The following is a 15,923-nucleotide window of genomic DNA, read 5'->3' on the forward strand; positions in this document are numbered from 1 at the left end:
GTATATATAATTTTGATCAATAAGTTTTTTCAAGAAATATTTTGGAATATTTCAGCCCTCAATTTGATCATCTCATTTCAGAACACCGTTCTATAATAACAGTAACATATTCGCTGTTTTCACTTATTCCCTCTGAAAATGAAAAGGAAAATCATTTAATTGTTGAATAATATTAAAACGTTTTTTGAAACTTTATTCATATCACTTAACTATTGATATTGTTATCTGACATACAAATAATGAATATACCTACATATAGGAAATATCTTAGTAGATAACCTAACTTTCATTGCGACATTATTATTTAAATTTACAAAAAATAAATGAACTGAGGATAATGAGTAATGTATATTATGGAATGAAGTTAAAGATAATTATGAAAATTCTATAGACTACGACTACCCTTTGAAAAATAGTCAGTTTCAGCAATAAGTATTTTTATCAATAAATTAAACCTATAAACTTAGATTATTTAAGAAGGAAATAAAAGGAAGTGAGACAAAATAAAGCCTTGTTCCTTAAATTTACATAAGAAATAAATACATTTCGGAAAAACAAACCGAGGCAGATTGAAAAGCAAATTTAATTAGTGAATTGCAATATAATTCTAGTACTGAAAATAATTCAACATATATCACAATAAAAATTTTGAAAATACTTATATAAAATGCCTTTAGAATTGTGGAGAAAATGTACTCATCTTCATTGCTACGGACACAAACAATGCTGTTTTTCTATAATAATACAATTATTTTTTTCACATTTAAGATATCTGTTCAGCCAGCAGTTTAAAGTTCAAAAATTGCTAGCATGAAATAAATGTACTATATACAAATGAGATAACTACGCTACTTTTAATCACTGATATAACATACATTGATGCAAAAAAATCCTCACAACATACCTCGGACATTCAAAAAATTCCGTTTCTAATAAAAATAGTGTTAGTCTCAATTATACATACAGCATTTAACTATTTTATACAACGTAACCCACACCAAGCACTTTACAATGATTATGTAAAGTGACACACAGATACATAATATTTTACAATTTTCTAAAAGGTCCTGACTTGAACACTAATAGGTCTGTCTCTCCACCGATTCTTGGTCTAGCATTGCGTCTGCTGCATAGTTATTCTGGTGAACAGTTCCATGGTCAGAGCACTGAGGAACACGGGTATCGATCTGTTCTGATGCAAGTGCAACTCGACCAAGTCTCCCAATGTTGTTGAATAATCCGTGTGTACCATTTCAATGCCATCATCAGACAGCGTGAATGTCAGATACTCGTCTGAGGACTCAGCGTACATGTTTGATATCCTGTAACATTATAATTATAGTGGTTTGTATTTTCCAAATTTTCGGATATCATATGTATTTAAGGAAAATATTGTTCTTAATATAATTTGTATCACAAAAAAAAATAATTTTTTTTAGTTTGTTCTAAATTTTAAATATATGACTTTAAACTGCTGATATTCAGCAACAAATCAAACAAAAAAACTGACAATACATATATATGAAAAGATTTATTTAAATCTGTATTATAAATAGATATTTGCAACCATTTATGTAGACCTCTATTAACTCACCTATAGTTCTTATGTCCAGTTCTATCTATTTTGTAGCCTAGCAGCATGTAACACACATCACGATACTCTTGGGCTGAAGATGTAAATTCCTCTTTCATCCTAAAAAAGGGCAAAGAAATGATAAAAAAAAAATATGATAATTGTATTGTAAATTAAATATTTATACATTTTTTACTTATCATATTCGTCAATTATATTTAGATCTTATGTTAGCTATTATTGTAAGTATTGACATACTTATTAAGTTTGATTCATTAAGGTGAACTCAAAAGTGTCAATTTTTTCTATATCAGATAATTTTTTAATTAAACTATTGAAACTTTAGATGCTAATCCCGACTCTGGTTGTACCAAAAAAATGTTCTAAGACGATATGTTTATACTCCACAAACTAGTAGAGCATACCTCTGTAACTTGATGCGACTATTTTCAAGCTGTGCTCGGAGCGCGTCATCACCAGCGCTGGACCCTCCGTCGCGAAGTGCAGCCTTCAGCTTCTTTATCTTAAAGCGATTATTATTATATCAAGTTAAAATAAATGATTTAACTGTTACGTATAATTATTAAAATTAAAACACTGTCTGCTTATGAGAGAACTCTTTAAACAATAACATTATAATTCTTGGATTTTCTTTGCAAATGTCGAACGTAATTTTGATATATTATTTTTTATAAATCAATATAATGTGCTTCTATAAAATGAATTTTATACAGTAAATGTCATGTCTGAAACTATTTACCTCTTCCTGCGCCGACTCCAATTCAAGTTGCATCTGTTTCTGAGCGGCCGCTGCAGGGTTGTCAGCTAAGTGTAGTATCTAAAAGAATACAGGAAAATAATTCGCTAGTACTATACTTTATGTTTCGTCACAGAGGAACTACTTTATATTACTAACAATAGACAATAAGATAGTTAGCTTCCGTTCAGCTCCTGGACAGGACTAGACTACTTTGTACTTTTTTTTGGCTTCATTATAATTTGTATAGCATATTTAATGACGACAAAAAATAATGTAGTAGTTAATAGTTGTAGTCACTTTTGTAGGTATTATATTTTATGTTTCGTCATATAGGACCTAGTTTATTAGACCAAATTAAAAATAAGCAATCAGATGGCTAAATTCTATTTTTCTCCTGGACAGCATTAGATTATTTTGTGCTTTATATAGCATTTTTAATATGAGCCAAAAAAAAAATACCTAGTCGACAGTTGATACTAACTTTTGTAGGCGCAGCAAGTTTCTCAAAATGCATCTGCAGTTGGTCTCTTTGGGCTCTAAGCTTGGCGACTTCCCGTTTAGCGGCCTCCGCTTCCTCCCGGTACTTAGATGTTTCAGCTCGAGCCAATTCCAGGGCTATAGTAATAATAAAATAAAATAAAATATCTATGGTTGGACTATAGTTAGTCTAAACCAGGTTTACACACAAGAAATGGAATATCGCACACAAACAGCATTGAATACAAGGAAATAGCCTGCAGCAAACAAAAAATGAAAGCCGAATTTTGTTGAGTATGATAAAAATTTAAATATGCAGTGTTGTACCCTTAGCGTTTGGATCGTGGTCGTGTAACGCTAGCAGGTCGCGGTAGGATTGCAACGCTTTCTCTAGCTGTTCGACCCTCGCCGCCAGCAGTGCGGCCCCGCCCGCGGACTCGCCCGCTCCGCTTATAGACACCGTCAGTTCCTTCTCGTAACAGTCCAGCTGTTGTCTGTGATGTTCGAATAGATATTTCATATTACACTAATCTATACATATAAATAAAATTGGGAGTGTCCGCTTGTAACATTCAATTCAATTTTTTTTACTCCATGCATACAAATATATATACGGTACATGCACCTAAATTATTATTATTTTTACAATTATTGTCGGTTTGTCTGTTTGTTCCGTTTAATCTCTGAGAACCCTGGACCGATTTTGACGGGACTTAGGCTATTTTATATCCCGATACAGAAATTAAGTGTTACCAGGCCCGAGCTGGAGGCGAAGCACTTAAAAGATTTTTCATTGTTTTTGGATTCTTTTACAGACGGAGTCGCGGGTAACAGTTGGTGTAAAATATAATTGCAAAACACCCTCTTCCTACACAAAGTAATTATATAAAAAAATATTTAATTCTCTCCTATAGTATTTCTTACAACAATATAATGACATATCATTCACCTGTAGCTGTCTCTCTCTCTCGTAACCAGCAGAAGTCGTTTCTGCAGCCGGTGTATCAGACTCTCCTGGTTCTTACGAACTGTTTGCAGGTCGTTCAGCTTCGTAGTCGCCTTATCGCGTTCGAACTTGACTGTAGCAATTTCCTGCAATTAATATATAAATGTATATATATATATATATATGAGAGATTAAGTTATCATGTCACAATTTGAATAATGAGTAATGCCATGGTAACAATTTCGTCCTCATGATATATATATAATATTACTCTTATTAATTAAATTACTCAATATTAATTCCGAAATATGTCATTGAACTCAGTGAAGTTGTAAAATCAAAATCGGTTAAGCTTTTCTTGAGATGGGAAAAGCAGACGTATAGACAGAAATGGGAAAAAAGTAATACCATAGATATATAATGATTTAATTATTTTTGTAAAATACCTCACTGAGCTGAGCAGATTGTGACTGTGCTTGTGAACATCCAGCCACAGCGGTCAGTTGACTGCTGAGAGCAGAGTCCAGAGCTGATGATAGCGACCTGGCATTCTCTATGCCATGTGTGCGAGCAACGTTCTTCCACTCTTCCAGAGTAGACTCCAGTGATGCTATTTTAACCTGTGTGTATAATAATACTAATTTTAAAGCAATTGACAGATATTTTATGTGATCAGGTGCTAACATCAATTTATAATACTGGTTTATATTAAAATCAAAATCACATATGTATTACTTAAGTTTAAATTTCATTGTCTTTCTCTTGTTATAAATATGTTAAGATTCTATATTCATATATCACAAGAGAGTTATTTGTTTAGTCAAATTACGGTTACGCTGAGGGACCGAGAAAGAAAGACGCAAAAATGTACAAAGAACGAGAGAGAAAGAGAGTGAGTCGGTAGATTCCAAACTTATGCTTATAGTAATATTGTTATGCAGCGAAGTAACAGTTTGAGCGTCGTGAAATTAGGTGAAATACGTACTTGTTGTTCTATAATAATTTATTTATAATATTAATTACTTTTTTAGTTTGTTTTGATACACACATAACTAATTTTCATTTCCACATTACGAGTTTCACTTCTTCCGCGCGGAAGGTCCTCACATATTTTTTTTTTTTTTAATTTAAGTGTTCCATATTTGAAATTTCAATTTTTTATATATTTAAGTGTTCTATATATAAAAAATCAGTTTTTATATATTTATGTGTTCCATATTTGAATGTAACAGTACCTTAGCGTCATGTAATTCCTGCTGGACTGGTTGTAATGTCTCCACCTTGGTGTTCAGTATATGGACTTGTTCTTCAAGCAGTAACTTGTTACTCACTGAGTCTCTGAGTGATCGCTCAGCTGCTCGTAATCTCCCTACTTCCTTCTCCAACTCTGCCATATTTGTAAGACGTTTCTGGGCCGTCTGAAGACAAGATAATTTGAAATCAAAGATTTTATAATATTACAATATACAATTTACAATATATATATATCCTACTATCGGGCATATCCTGAAGGTGAAATTGCATTTAAACCCATATCCACTTTGTACTACAGCTAAAATAAGTACCTTAACTTGTTGCTGCCAATCCTTATAGGAGTCTTTCTCGTACTCCAGTTCTTTCAATTTGTTAGTAATTTGTTGCAATTCAAATGTCTGTTTCTCTAACTGGGAGCGGAGAGTTGAACATTGTTCAGCCCTGGCCGTTTGTTTTGACACTTCCTTCTTCAGAATTTGAACCTCCTGTTGTGCTCCTTCAAGAGCCTGGATAAAATTAACTAAAAGTTATCTTCTATAAGTCCAATAAATATAAGACCAGACAGTTTTCATTGTTGAATTGATCAAGCTAATCTTAATGAGCCAACCGGGCTAAATTGGCCCAGTTAGAAAAATATTTCAGTAATACATAGACCATTTACCAAATTAATTAATATAATATTGCAAAGAATATGAACTACATCTTAAAACCTGTGGGCTTAATTAGCCCGGTTAAAAATTATTCAGTAATACACAGGTTATATGTACTAAATTTGGCTATATGCATTAATATTACAATGAAAGACAAGTGAAATGTTCATGATGATTATCACAACACAATGAAAATGTTAGTATTTTCAGATAAAATGATATTTCAAACTTAAGCAACTCAATAAAAATATTTTTTATAAACATAGTATGGATATTAACACACTGTATGGACAAACAAAGAAAATTAACAAATCTTGTTAGTTATAAACTGAAAATATCTGAAAGCAAGTACAACTTTGTATACAATTGAAGTTATTACTCCAGAATCTAGAGTAATGTGCTAATATCTCATATTTACAAATTGTTTGTCACTTCCAGACAACTAAAAAAGTATAGCTCTAAAACAATCATAGCAATTGTTTTATAAGAAACAGGTAACTTAATAGACATAAAACTAGATAAAAAAAAAAATAGGAATAAAAGCAACCATAGACATCAAATAATTCAAGTGTACAAGAGCTATAGATGCAAATATAATAAATTATTTATACGTTAAATGCTTTAAAAATAATAACAATCAAGAGAAAATGTTTATTGGAAAGATTTATGGACTTATAATGTATTCTGGTGTAAATATTTATTTTATCTATAAATATTCAGCCAAATACCTGTAACAATTCATCCATATCTCTCTTCATCTCCGACAACTGATCCTTACTGCTCACATCGGATTCTAGCAACTTGTCTTTTAACTCGGCTATCTGCTTTTGAAGATCACTCCTATCTTTTTCCCATTTCAGCTTAGCCTCTTTGTGTTCTTTAGTTGCCTGTAAATCATAATATTTAATATGCTAACATTAAATCCTTTTTTAACCTCTAAATACTTTTTATATAGATAATATACCGTGTTATATTCTTCTTTAATTTCGAGTTCCCTTCGTCTAATCAACTTGAGACGATCTTCCATATCCGACAGAGCCCTTTCATCGTGTTTGTGTTGTTCTATCAAAGAGGCTTTCTCCTCCTCAAACAGTATTTGCATTTCCTTACGTATTGTGTGCTGATGGTTAACACGAGCTTCTAGCTTGGTTATCTAAAATTATATTGAGGTTATGATTGTAATTTTATTAGAAATATTAAGTGTGGAGTTAGCAAAAATGTTTATTACTTGTATTTTATGAACGTATGAATTAAAAAAATATATTTCAAGTGAAATATTAACAATGCGAATTTTAACCCAACCTGTGCTTTGGCTGCTATCAAATCAATTTTCAGTCTTTTAGCTTCCCATGGAGATGGAGGTGGACCATTAGAATTCGATCCTGATTCTGTACGTATTCGTTTTTCAGGAGTTGGATTTTCTAAGCCAGATTTCCTCTTGGTAGACGAAAATAAAGTTGTAGAACCTAAGTTTGGTATAGAGAGTTGAATTTATCAAAAAATCTAAGTTTAAGTAATTTTAATTAACAAACAAGTTTACCTTCTTTGATAGATTGATTACTATCAGAAAAATTTAATTTAGCAGACGCCGACAACTTATCCTTTGGCAAGTCGGTGTTTATAACCCGCCTAAACGGTTCCAACACATCGTTAAACAGCGACATGTCTCCTTCTTTAGCCATATTTAACTTAAACACTACTACTGTCTTTTAAAAGAACATTAAACATAATAGAATACACATATAAATATTTCTAGCGTGCATGAATAGCAAAATACAAAAGTGAAAAGTTTTACTCGGTTAAAACAGTGCATACTTCACACCTAACATTCTTAGGTCTGAAGTTGCAGTTGTTAGTTGTTACTTGTTAAGCCAATAACGAATACTACATGTCGATTTATCGAAACGATTTTCGATGTAGGCGTAACGAGACATTTATAATCTGTGAAGAATTTATTCATAAAGTCATCTACACACATACGTTTATTAATTTGACATAGTGTACTTCATACTCGAACGTATATTTAACCTTTATAATTGAATTTGTCAACAAATAAATGTCAACACTCAACAATCAATGTGGTATTGTTTATATCTTTGCGATTTAAGTAGGTTAGAATTAGTCCGCTACAAGTGATCACTTACACTTATAAGATTTCAGTGTTACATTATTTCTTCACATCTCCTTCAATTTGGAATATTAATACAACAAACCCCTATTAGAAATGGATATAGATATTCCACCCAATGAATATTTTTCTAGTTATGAAGATCTAGAGGTATGAATTTTTAATCAAGTTAAATAATGTTAAATGAATGAAAGTTTTATATAATTGGACTATATTAAAAGGAAATTAATTTTTTAGGTCCATAGATTGATGTTAGAAGACAATCCACGCACGGATGGTTATCGCCAGGCTATTATGTCCAATAAATTGTATTTCAAAGACAAAGTCGTAATGGACGTTGGTTGTGGGACTGGCATCCTCTCAATATTTTGTGCCCAAGCAGGTGCAAAGAAGGTTTACGCTGTAGAAGCTAGCAATTTGGCTAATTTAGCAAAGGACATTGTGAAAGAAAATAATCTTGACAATGTTATCGAAGTAATCATCAGTTTTTAACTTTAATTTTCATCAAAATTTTATCGAAATTATAATAATAAATGACTGCTCTTTAAACTCAATGTAAGCCAACCTATATATGTTTATGTATTATATAATATTACAAAGAATATTTATTGAAGGTAATACACAGTAAAGTGGAAGATGTTATTCTGCCAGATGGATTAAAAGTTGATGCTATCGTCTCGGAATGGATGGGATTCTACTTGCTACATGAGGGTATGTTAGACTCTGTGTTGATTGCGAGGGACAAGTTTCTCAAAGAGGATGGTGAAATGTTTCCAGAAAGTGCTGGCATATATGTTGCACCATGTAGGTAAGATTTAATAACTATAAAGAAAATAACATTATCATAAAACAAGAGATAATTGTATACATATTTTGAATAAATCTAAACCAAATTTGAGAATTCAAAAGAGTTCTCAAAACTTTATTTATACCTTAATTCTCAGTGTTCCTGAATTATATACTAAATGGACAAACTTCCATGGTGTGTCATTAACAACATTTGCGAAGCAACTTCGTGCAAACAAAAGCAGCAAGCCAGAAGTTATGGTGATAAACAAGGAAGACCTCATCGGTAATGAAGTACCCATGGTATGGATTAACTTGAAGGAAGATACAGTTGAGGATCTAGATTGTTTTAGCATTACACATGTTGCGGGTACATTTCTGATATATTAAGCATATTTGGTTAATGAAAATGAGTTAGGAAAAATACCTTATGAAACCCTTGGAAAAGTTACTTAAAAACAAAATATATATATATATATATCTCTGTATATAATTTTTGTTTCACAAGTTCATTTTAATTAGTTGAAGTATAGAATATATTTTAATATAATCTATTATATAAGAGTATTGGTTACATTGACTTGTTAAAACTGCTTTTCTCTAATTACAGCGGTTACAAAATCAGCTCAATATCAAGGAATCTGTCTGTGGTTTGAATGTTACTTCCCCCAAGTATCCAGTGATGAACAGATTGTCTTGAGAACCGGTCCAAATAGTGCTTCCACTCATTGGAAGCAAACAGTCATATTATTACCTGATGAGCTAGAGGTTGAAGAACAAGAGCCTATAGCATTCCAATTAGACATGAAACGAGATTTGTCTAATTCTAGAAGGTAAGCCTCAAATTGAGCAAACTTTGTACCTTTAATGTCTTAAATGTTAAAAATTGTTCAATGCGACTACAAAATGTTTCACTTGTGAAATTGTAATAAATTTATGAGAATCAATTATCCTCATAAAACATTGTCATTATTAATTTTAAATGTAATCTGACTAATACTAAATTGTCGTAGAAAACTATGCAACTATTAAAATTCTTATTTTACCTTTTAAAGTCAATGTAAAACTTCACATCTATTGGAGCTTATAAACTTAGAACTACTTTTATGGCTAGTTTATTATTATGGTAGCACTATTATTTATATATTCTTATAAAGAGTGCTGTTTCTTTAAGGTACAATCTTGAATTCACAATGCTCGATCCTGAAGAAGCAGAGCACCCTGTACCATGTTCCTGTCATATGACAAAATGTATTCTGATCAAGACTGTGATGCTCCAACAGGATAAACATATGAACCAAACAAACAAAGAAAATTCAAATGTCTTAGAGGATGAGAAAATTGATGATGAGTGAAACCATCATCAGAATTATTTGCTGTATATAATTATACTGTTAAGTTGGCAGTGATTTTATTTCAGACATTTTTTATTAATAAGTTTATTAATATGCAACAAGTGAATAAAAATGACTAAGTTTTGAGTACTTGTTAACATTTTATACAGACTTAAAATAACAAAGACATCTCACTGTTTATGTAGATTTTTGATCAAATCTTAACCAACTTCGATGGCTTTAGATGGTTTTATTAGGAGTAATGTTTAATATCTAAGCATGTTAGTGACAGATTGTGTGAGTTGAGCTTCTCCGCTAAGCCATCTGTTGTAGTCTAGGCGCATCAGTAATCTGGCAAGATATACTCCGCAAGGACGATCACGGAGAGACACTAAGAGCTGCATAAGCTGTTTAACAAGCTTATTAAATCTGAAAGATAAATTATGATGAGGCTAACAGCTAATTTGGATGTATGTCTCTAGACCTATTATTATTTTATTATCAAAATAATCACAATCATATGTAAGTGAATCACACAAAAGACATTATTTATATTATACTGCAAGGCTTTTGAAAAAAGTTTTATTTTACTGAATACTACGAAAGTCTTAAATCTCAAGTTTTCTGTGTTTTATATGTATACAAAAATGGTACACATTATTGACATTTCGCAACAGAATTTTGTACCTCATATCTATCAATCAAAGGATGTTTTAAGTTGCATTATTTTTATAGCGTATAAGCAGTGAACCTACTTGTCTGAATATCCCCTTATATAATATTCCTCGGCTTCTTTATTTTCAGCGAAGTCACTGATACTACAAAATGAATCACACAACTTGAGTAACTCCATTATGTTACAGAACACCGGGTTGTTTATAGAGTCCAATGTGTCACCGGAATCGCTGTCATTGCACTGAAAAAAAAAAAACAAGCATTTTATACAAATTTAATGAATACTTTAGAAGTATAGATAATGAAAAAAGTAAATGTCTTAGTCTTTTCAAATCCTACTAATATTAAAAATGTAAATATTTTGAGTCAATAGATGTCTGTTGCTCTTTCACATATAATATGCTGAACTTATTGTAGTGAAATCTTTCAATAATGTAGCTTACACATCAGAAGAACATACAGGCAAATGAATAGCAGTTAAACATTACTTGTAACTTATTTTCTTAAATTCTATAAGATAAAGCTGTTTGCAACCATACCGAGGTAACTGTCAAGAATGATTGACTTAATATGTCCGCTAGAAAAGTAGCATGCGCCTTTTTGAGTTTCTCAAAATCATTTGTCTTATTGACAGCTTCCATAAGTCTTGAGAAATTAGTTTCTAATACATCAGCTTGCAAATAATGCTGGAGATTGTCCATGAGAAACATTAGTTTGTTATGAAGTTGGCACATTGAAAATCTGAAAGAAGAAGGTTTTAGTGATGGAATAACAGTTTAAAAATTTGCATACCTACATACAACTGTTACATCACACTGACTATACTGTCTTATATACCTGATAATATATATGTATATATGATGATATGATTCTATTAATTTCTTATTAGATTTATTATAGCACTAAATGAGAATATCTCAATCATATAAATATTGTAATCCACCTGGTTGATTGTTTATAAGTTTTCCACAGAGCATGCAAGTCGTGCTGTGTTTTCTTTATCCTCAACAACAGCCTGAACATGTCGTTGTATCTAGCGAGCACTTCCGGGGCGAAGAGTAAGTGTAGAGGCCATTTGAAGTCATACTTAAGAATAATGGTCGACCAACCATCGGCAACTGCAAGTTTATACAAATTTTTTACACAACAAAAATATTTTTTATAATAACAAAATCAAAAACATTTATCAAATAAATATTACATTATCATATATAAGATAATGGTATAAGTAACAGTGATTTCTAATTCACATGACTTTCAAAACAAACGCTCGCTAGAAAACTATTCAAGTGTTTGAATCAATTAAACATAATGTATTATTTCTCCAACTAGGATCAAGTCTGCAATCCAAATGTGTACTATATGTGATAATTTTAAATGTGCTTATAACAGAGAGGCCTAACAAAGCCCAAAGGATATAGGAAGAATTGCTTACCCACCTGTACTACTACCATCTTCTATAGTAGAATTAGCTGACAATGAGATGTTTGGTTTAACATATGGCAACTCAAAACTAAATTTTTCAACATCCGCACTGTTACTGAGAAATACTGCTCTGGCAGCTAGTTGGAATGCATGGTTCATGTCTGGGATGGAAATGTTAATAAATTAAAATTTCTCAAACAGAACTACTATATGACTTTATAATATCTAAGAAAGTATTCCTGGAATATAGATCTAGGTTTATTGAATCTTAGCACACCATGAAGGTATCGTAACATGAGGTATAAGAATTTTCAAGTTGCTACTGAAACTTCACCTATTACATTATAATTACAAAGACCTTTAATTTGCTTAATTCTTCACTGATTTCAGCGACATAAGAATTCTGTGGTACATTATTTGGTCAGCTATCAGAGGGTATGAACAAGGAACTCTTGTACGATATTAAACTCATACCTCTGGTAGACGTCCTCGTAGTTGCTTTATCAAGCATAGGAGCGGTCAACCTTAACAGCTCCAAGAACAACTCTCCCCGTCCCAACAAATAGAAGTCCTTCATGAGATGAAGTTCGTGTATTAATTGCGCCTCCTCGACCGCCACAGCCCATAGGTGCTGGGAAAATGAAATAAAATAATTTAAAATATTACAGGGTTACAGTAACTAGGACTCCAGGAGATGCAGCTCTTGGTGCAAGTTGAATGAACTCAGCGTTTCGGTACCGAACCGTTTTTTTGGGCATGGGTTCACTTTTCCGATCCTAACATTAACATTTGTCCGATCTAATTATTTTTTACATAAACCACCCCAGATAAATGGGCTATCAAACAAAATAAACCACGACTATCGGACATTTGGGTGCCGAGATGAGAGATCATTTCCGTAAATGAATGACCTAAGTATAGTATTCCGCTCTCGCTTCACTCAAATATATACGTATAGTGCTTACATATAGTTTAAATTCATAATCTTCTTGAAAAAAAAAATTTAGGATCAAATTTTCCTTCCTATATACATTATTTTATAACAATATCTAAATAATAATGTTACCTTAGTGACACACTCCTTGATCTCACGAATCACACTTCTCAAATTGCACACTTCAAAGAATTCGGGTGTTTTGAGTTTTTGTAACTTTTCATGGAACTCTGCTTCTTTCTCCTCCCATATGGTGAATCTATTGATTGGGATATATATATATATAAAATATTGTAAATCAAACATGTGACCTATGGTTAAAATGAAAAGGCCTATTCCCATATCCACGTTTAAGAAGTCAGAAGTCTTTCGAGTAACATCCATGATAAGACATATTTTGCGTTTGTTTAAAATTTCCAAGACCATTAGTTAAAAATTATTTAATTCATAGCGTTAAACTTTATTCAATATTTAAATGCAACTAATATTTTTAGGATTACCTACTACGAGTATTTTATTATTTTAAAAAACTACACACTCCCGACGTTCGGTTTCTTTGCGGCAACCGTGATCACGGGCAGACGAGATGTGACATTAAAAAGTCTTAGATCTCATTTATTCATTATAAAACTATAAGTACTGTAAATACTCTTAGAAAAAAAAAGAAATTTTCTTTTAAATAATGAAATAAGTCAAGTTATCTTATATAAAAATATATATAACATTGAGCGATTATACAAAACTCGTATACCTTCTGGAATCAGCGTTCATCTTTTGTAAGGTTAACATGGATCGATTTGTCAGGGAACTGTGTTTTTTAACTTTTTTTGGATCAAATCCAAAGAGTACAACCGTTTTGCCAATGAACAATATCTCTTGTGCCAATGAAAGGGGAATGTAATATGGTATCATATTAGGATTTATACTGTATCCACAGTCCAAGGGTGTCTGTTGAAGCTGAAATACAAACAAAGTCATATATTTTGGAAGTAAAATTACTATTTATATCATCTCTGACGCAAGTCTTATACACTTATTGATTTGACACAAATCATTTAACCAATTACAAATCAAATAGGTCAGTTAGAAAAAATTAATATATTTTTTTTCATTCTATATTATATTTGATTTTGAAATCATGTATTTGCTTTTATATTAAAATCATTATATGAATATTCTATTGCTCCACAATTTATGTATCAGTGTAAATAGTACAAAATCCTACTTACTGTTTTTAATAATATTATAAATGTGAAAGTTTGTCAGAATATTTTTTGGTCTCTCACAAAAATTATGACTCAGAGTATATTCGAACCTTTAGACACGAAATGAGACAATTGCTACAATTTTACCTGGGAGTCTTTATAGTTCCGTTACGATCATAGCATAACAGGTGTATTTTGCTTGAAGGCATGACATACTATACATGTTGGTACTATTAGTTAGTATATGTACTATTTTAAAACATTTATGTAGCGCAAACGATGTTGAAGGCATAAATTATTTAAACACAATTACATATAAAATATATACATAAATATTACACTGTGTATTCCTCAAAAATTTACAAGTTAATAGAGAGGACAATATTTTTCAACACCTTGTATAGCAATATGGCAATGGATAGAATATTATGTATACTCACAGTAGACACAAGAGATTTATCACAAGTGTTAGATGAAGATGGTGTGGACAGGAATGTATCTGAGACATCATTTTTCTTTGTTTTGTATATAAAGAATTCCTCATAAGGGTCTCTCAGATCACCATACAGTAACCATGTACATAACTGGTTAATAAATACATTATTTATGCAAGTAAATATTCTGAAAGGTAATATATTATAAATATAATATTAAAATAATATTAATATTTTAACTGTTTAACTTACTTTAGTATGGCTTTGTGAACCATTTTATCGCCACTTAAAATACACTGGTGCACCAGGCTTAATATTTGACAACCACTTAGCCTTCTTTCTTTGATTGTACATATTATTTTGTTTAAAGTATTAAATAGACCTTGGAACTTCTCCACATAACTATATACAAAGGCTAATGTGTAGTTCTGGTTACCAATAATTAAACCTTCAACCTCTTTAAGGGTTTCCTTATATGATTCTAATACTTCAGAAATACCCTCGCTCAGAGCTTGACCATACAGCCCATTGGACCTATGTCCAGCACCTATTATAAAATTATTGTTATGAAAATAAGAAACTTTTTAATTAAGTTAAATAAAAAAAAGTTTAGTTTAATAAAAATAATTATTTCATGAAAATATCAAAACTGTTTCATTTTTATTTTTAAAAGCCTAGAAGAGTAAATATAAGCTAATACGAACCTGTTTGTGATTTTCTAGAATGGAATCCTGTCCCTAATGTAAAGTTTTGTATTTCATGATGACTTTTTGCTATTTCGTATATTCTGCCTAAGATTATTGCGTCTCCCTCATTAGCGTACGAAAGTGGTTCGGGCTGAGATTTTTAAGACAAGCAGACTATAATTCAACATATTTAAAAAATAATGAAAGATCATGTTTTTATAAGTACCTGCGAAACTTTTGCGTTTCGAGAACAATCCCACAACATCAATAAGGCATCGTAGATCATTTTATCACTTTTTATTGCATTTCATTCTCAAATTAATGAATTATATATAAGCTTTAGTGACCCGCGATACTTATATTTAAAATTTATTTAATAACAAATCAAAGTTACATTTGAACATTAATTTAGACATTTGACAAAAACAAAACTCTATGTTTAGTAAGACCATAAACATAAATCGTTTTTAAAATGCGATTTTCATATACTGAATACGATAAATACCGAATCAAAAGTGCGAAAATAGGGTAAATTTATTATATTTATACTCAAGTAAACAATGATAATGTTATTAATAATGAGTGTAAAGGTATGTTATCAAAAATGATATACAATATAAACCAGCTTGAAAAATTGTTCAGAAATACAGATTAAA

At 31.2% G+C, this 15,923-nt stretch overlaps 3 protein-coding genes across 3 annotated transcripts; 1 reads left to right on the top strand and 2 right to left on the bottom strand.

Moving 5' to 3' along the window:
- Window positions 1–167: 167 nt before the first annotated feature.
- On the bottom strand, window positions 168–7,672 carry LOC116771634 (mitotic spindle assembly checkpoint protein MAD1). Its single transcript, XM_032663521.2, has 14 exons — window positions 7,201–7,672; window positions 6,963–7,126; window positions 6,625–6,813; window positions 6,389–6,547; window positions 5,322–5,516; window positions 4,992–5,174; window positions 4,203–4,376; window positions 3,760–3,902; window positions 3,138–3,304; window positions 2,815–2,948; window positions 2,334–2,411; window positions 1,999–2,096; window positions 1,595–1,693; window positions 168–1,322 (listed from the first exon to the last, which is right to left on the bottom strand). The coding sequence occupies exons 1-14, from the start codon at window positions 7,340–7,342 to the stop codon at window positions 1,112–1,114; spliced, it is 2,136 nt and encodes a 711-aa protein (XP_032519412.2). The 5' UTR covers window positions 7,343–7,672; the 3' UTR covers window positions 168–1,111.
- Window positions 7,673–7,739: 67 nt separating this feature from the next.
- LOC116771635 (uncharacterized) lies at window positions 7,740–10,055 on the top strand. The gene is made up of 6 exons (XM_032663522.2): window positions 7,740–7,938; window positions 8,026–8,262; window positions 8,403–8,596; window positions 8,733–8,944; window positions 9,185–9,407; window positions 9,749–10,055. The coding sequence occupies exons 1-6, from the start codon at window positions 7,885–7,887 to the stop codon at window positions 9,927–9,929; spliced, it is 1,101 nt and encodes a 366-aa protein (XP_032519413.2). The 5' UTR covers window positions 7,740–7,884; the 3' UTR covers window positions 9,930–10,055.
- Window positions 10,056–10,142: 87 nt separating this feature from the next.
- LOC116771633 (gamma-tubulin complex component 4) lies at window positions 10,143–15,687 on the bottom strand. Its single transcript, XM_032663520.2, has 12 exons — window positions 15,494–15,687; window positions 15,286–15,418; window positions 14,834–15,128; window positions 14,588–14,768; window positions 13,694–13,899; window positions 13,075–13,201; window positions 12,483–12,639; window positions 12,023–12,169; window positions 11,527–11,701; window positions 11,123–11,324; window positions 10,664–10,824; window positions 10,143–10,337 (listed from the first exon to the last, which is right to left on the bottom strand). The coding sequence occupies exons 1-12, from the start codon at window positions 15,551–15,553 to the stop codon at window positions 10,175–10,177; spliced, it is 2,007 nt and encodes a 668-aa protein (XP_032519411.1). The 5' UTR covers window positions 15,554–15,687; the 3' UTR covers window positions 10,143–10,174.
- Between the last annotated feature and the right edge of the window lie 236 nt (window positions 15,688–15,923).

Source organism: Danaus plexippus (genome assembly GCF_018135715.1).
Source record: "Danaus plexippus chromosome 16 unlocalized genomic scaffold, MEX_DaPlex mxdp_23, whole genome shotgun sequence".
NCBI lineage: Eukaryota > Metazoa > Arthropoda > Insecta > Lepidoptera > Nymphalidae > Danaus > Danaus plexippus.

Excerpts from the sequence above, each read along its gene's own strand:
- LOC116771635 (XM_032663522.2), top strand. The coding sequence starts at position 7,885 with ATGGATATAGATATTCCACCCAATGAATATTTTTCTAGTTATGAAGAT. Across the intron at positions 8,597-8,732 it reads ATATATGTTGCACCATGTAG|TGTTCCTGAATTATATACTA; the intron begins GTAAGATTTAAT and ends CTTAATTCTCAG. Across the intron at positions 9,408-9,748 it reads GATTTGTCTAATTCTAGAAG|GTACAATCTTGAATTCACAA; the intron begins GTAAGCCTCAAA and ends TGTTTCTTTAAG.
- LOC116771634 (XM_032663521.2), bottom strand. The coding sequence starts at position 7,342 with ATGGCTAAAGAAGGAGACATGTCGCTGTTTAACGATGTGTTGGAACCG. Across the intron at positions 1,694-1,998 it reads AGTCGCATCAAGTTACAGAG|GATGAAAGAGGAATTTACAT; the intron begins GTATGCTCTACT and ends GCCCTTTTTTAG. Across the intron at positions 1,323-1,594 it reads ACTGGACATAAGAACTATAG|GATATCAAACATGTACGCTG; the intron begins GTGAGTTAATAG and ends ATAATGTTACAG.
- LOC116771633 (XM_032663520.2), bottom strand. The coding sequence starts at position 15,553 with ATGATCTACGATGCCTTATTGATGTTGTGGGATTGTTCTCGAAACGCA. Across the intron at positions 13,900-14,587 it reads ATAAATCTCTTGTGTCTACT|CTTCAACAGACACCCTTGGA; the intron begins GTGAGTATACAT and ends TTTGTATTTCAG. Across the intron at positions 12,640-13,074 it reads TCAAGGAGTGTGTCACTAAG|CACCTATGGGCTGTGGCGGT; the intron begins GTAACATTATTA and ends TCATTTTCCCAG.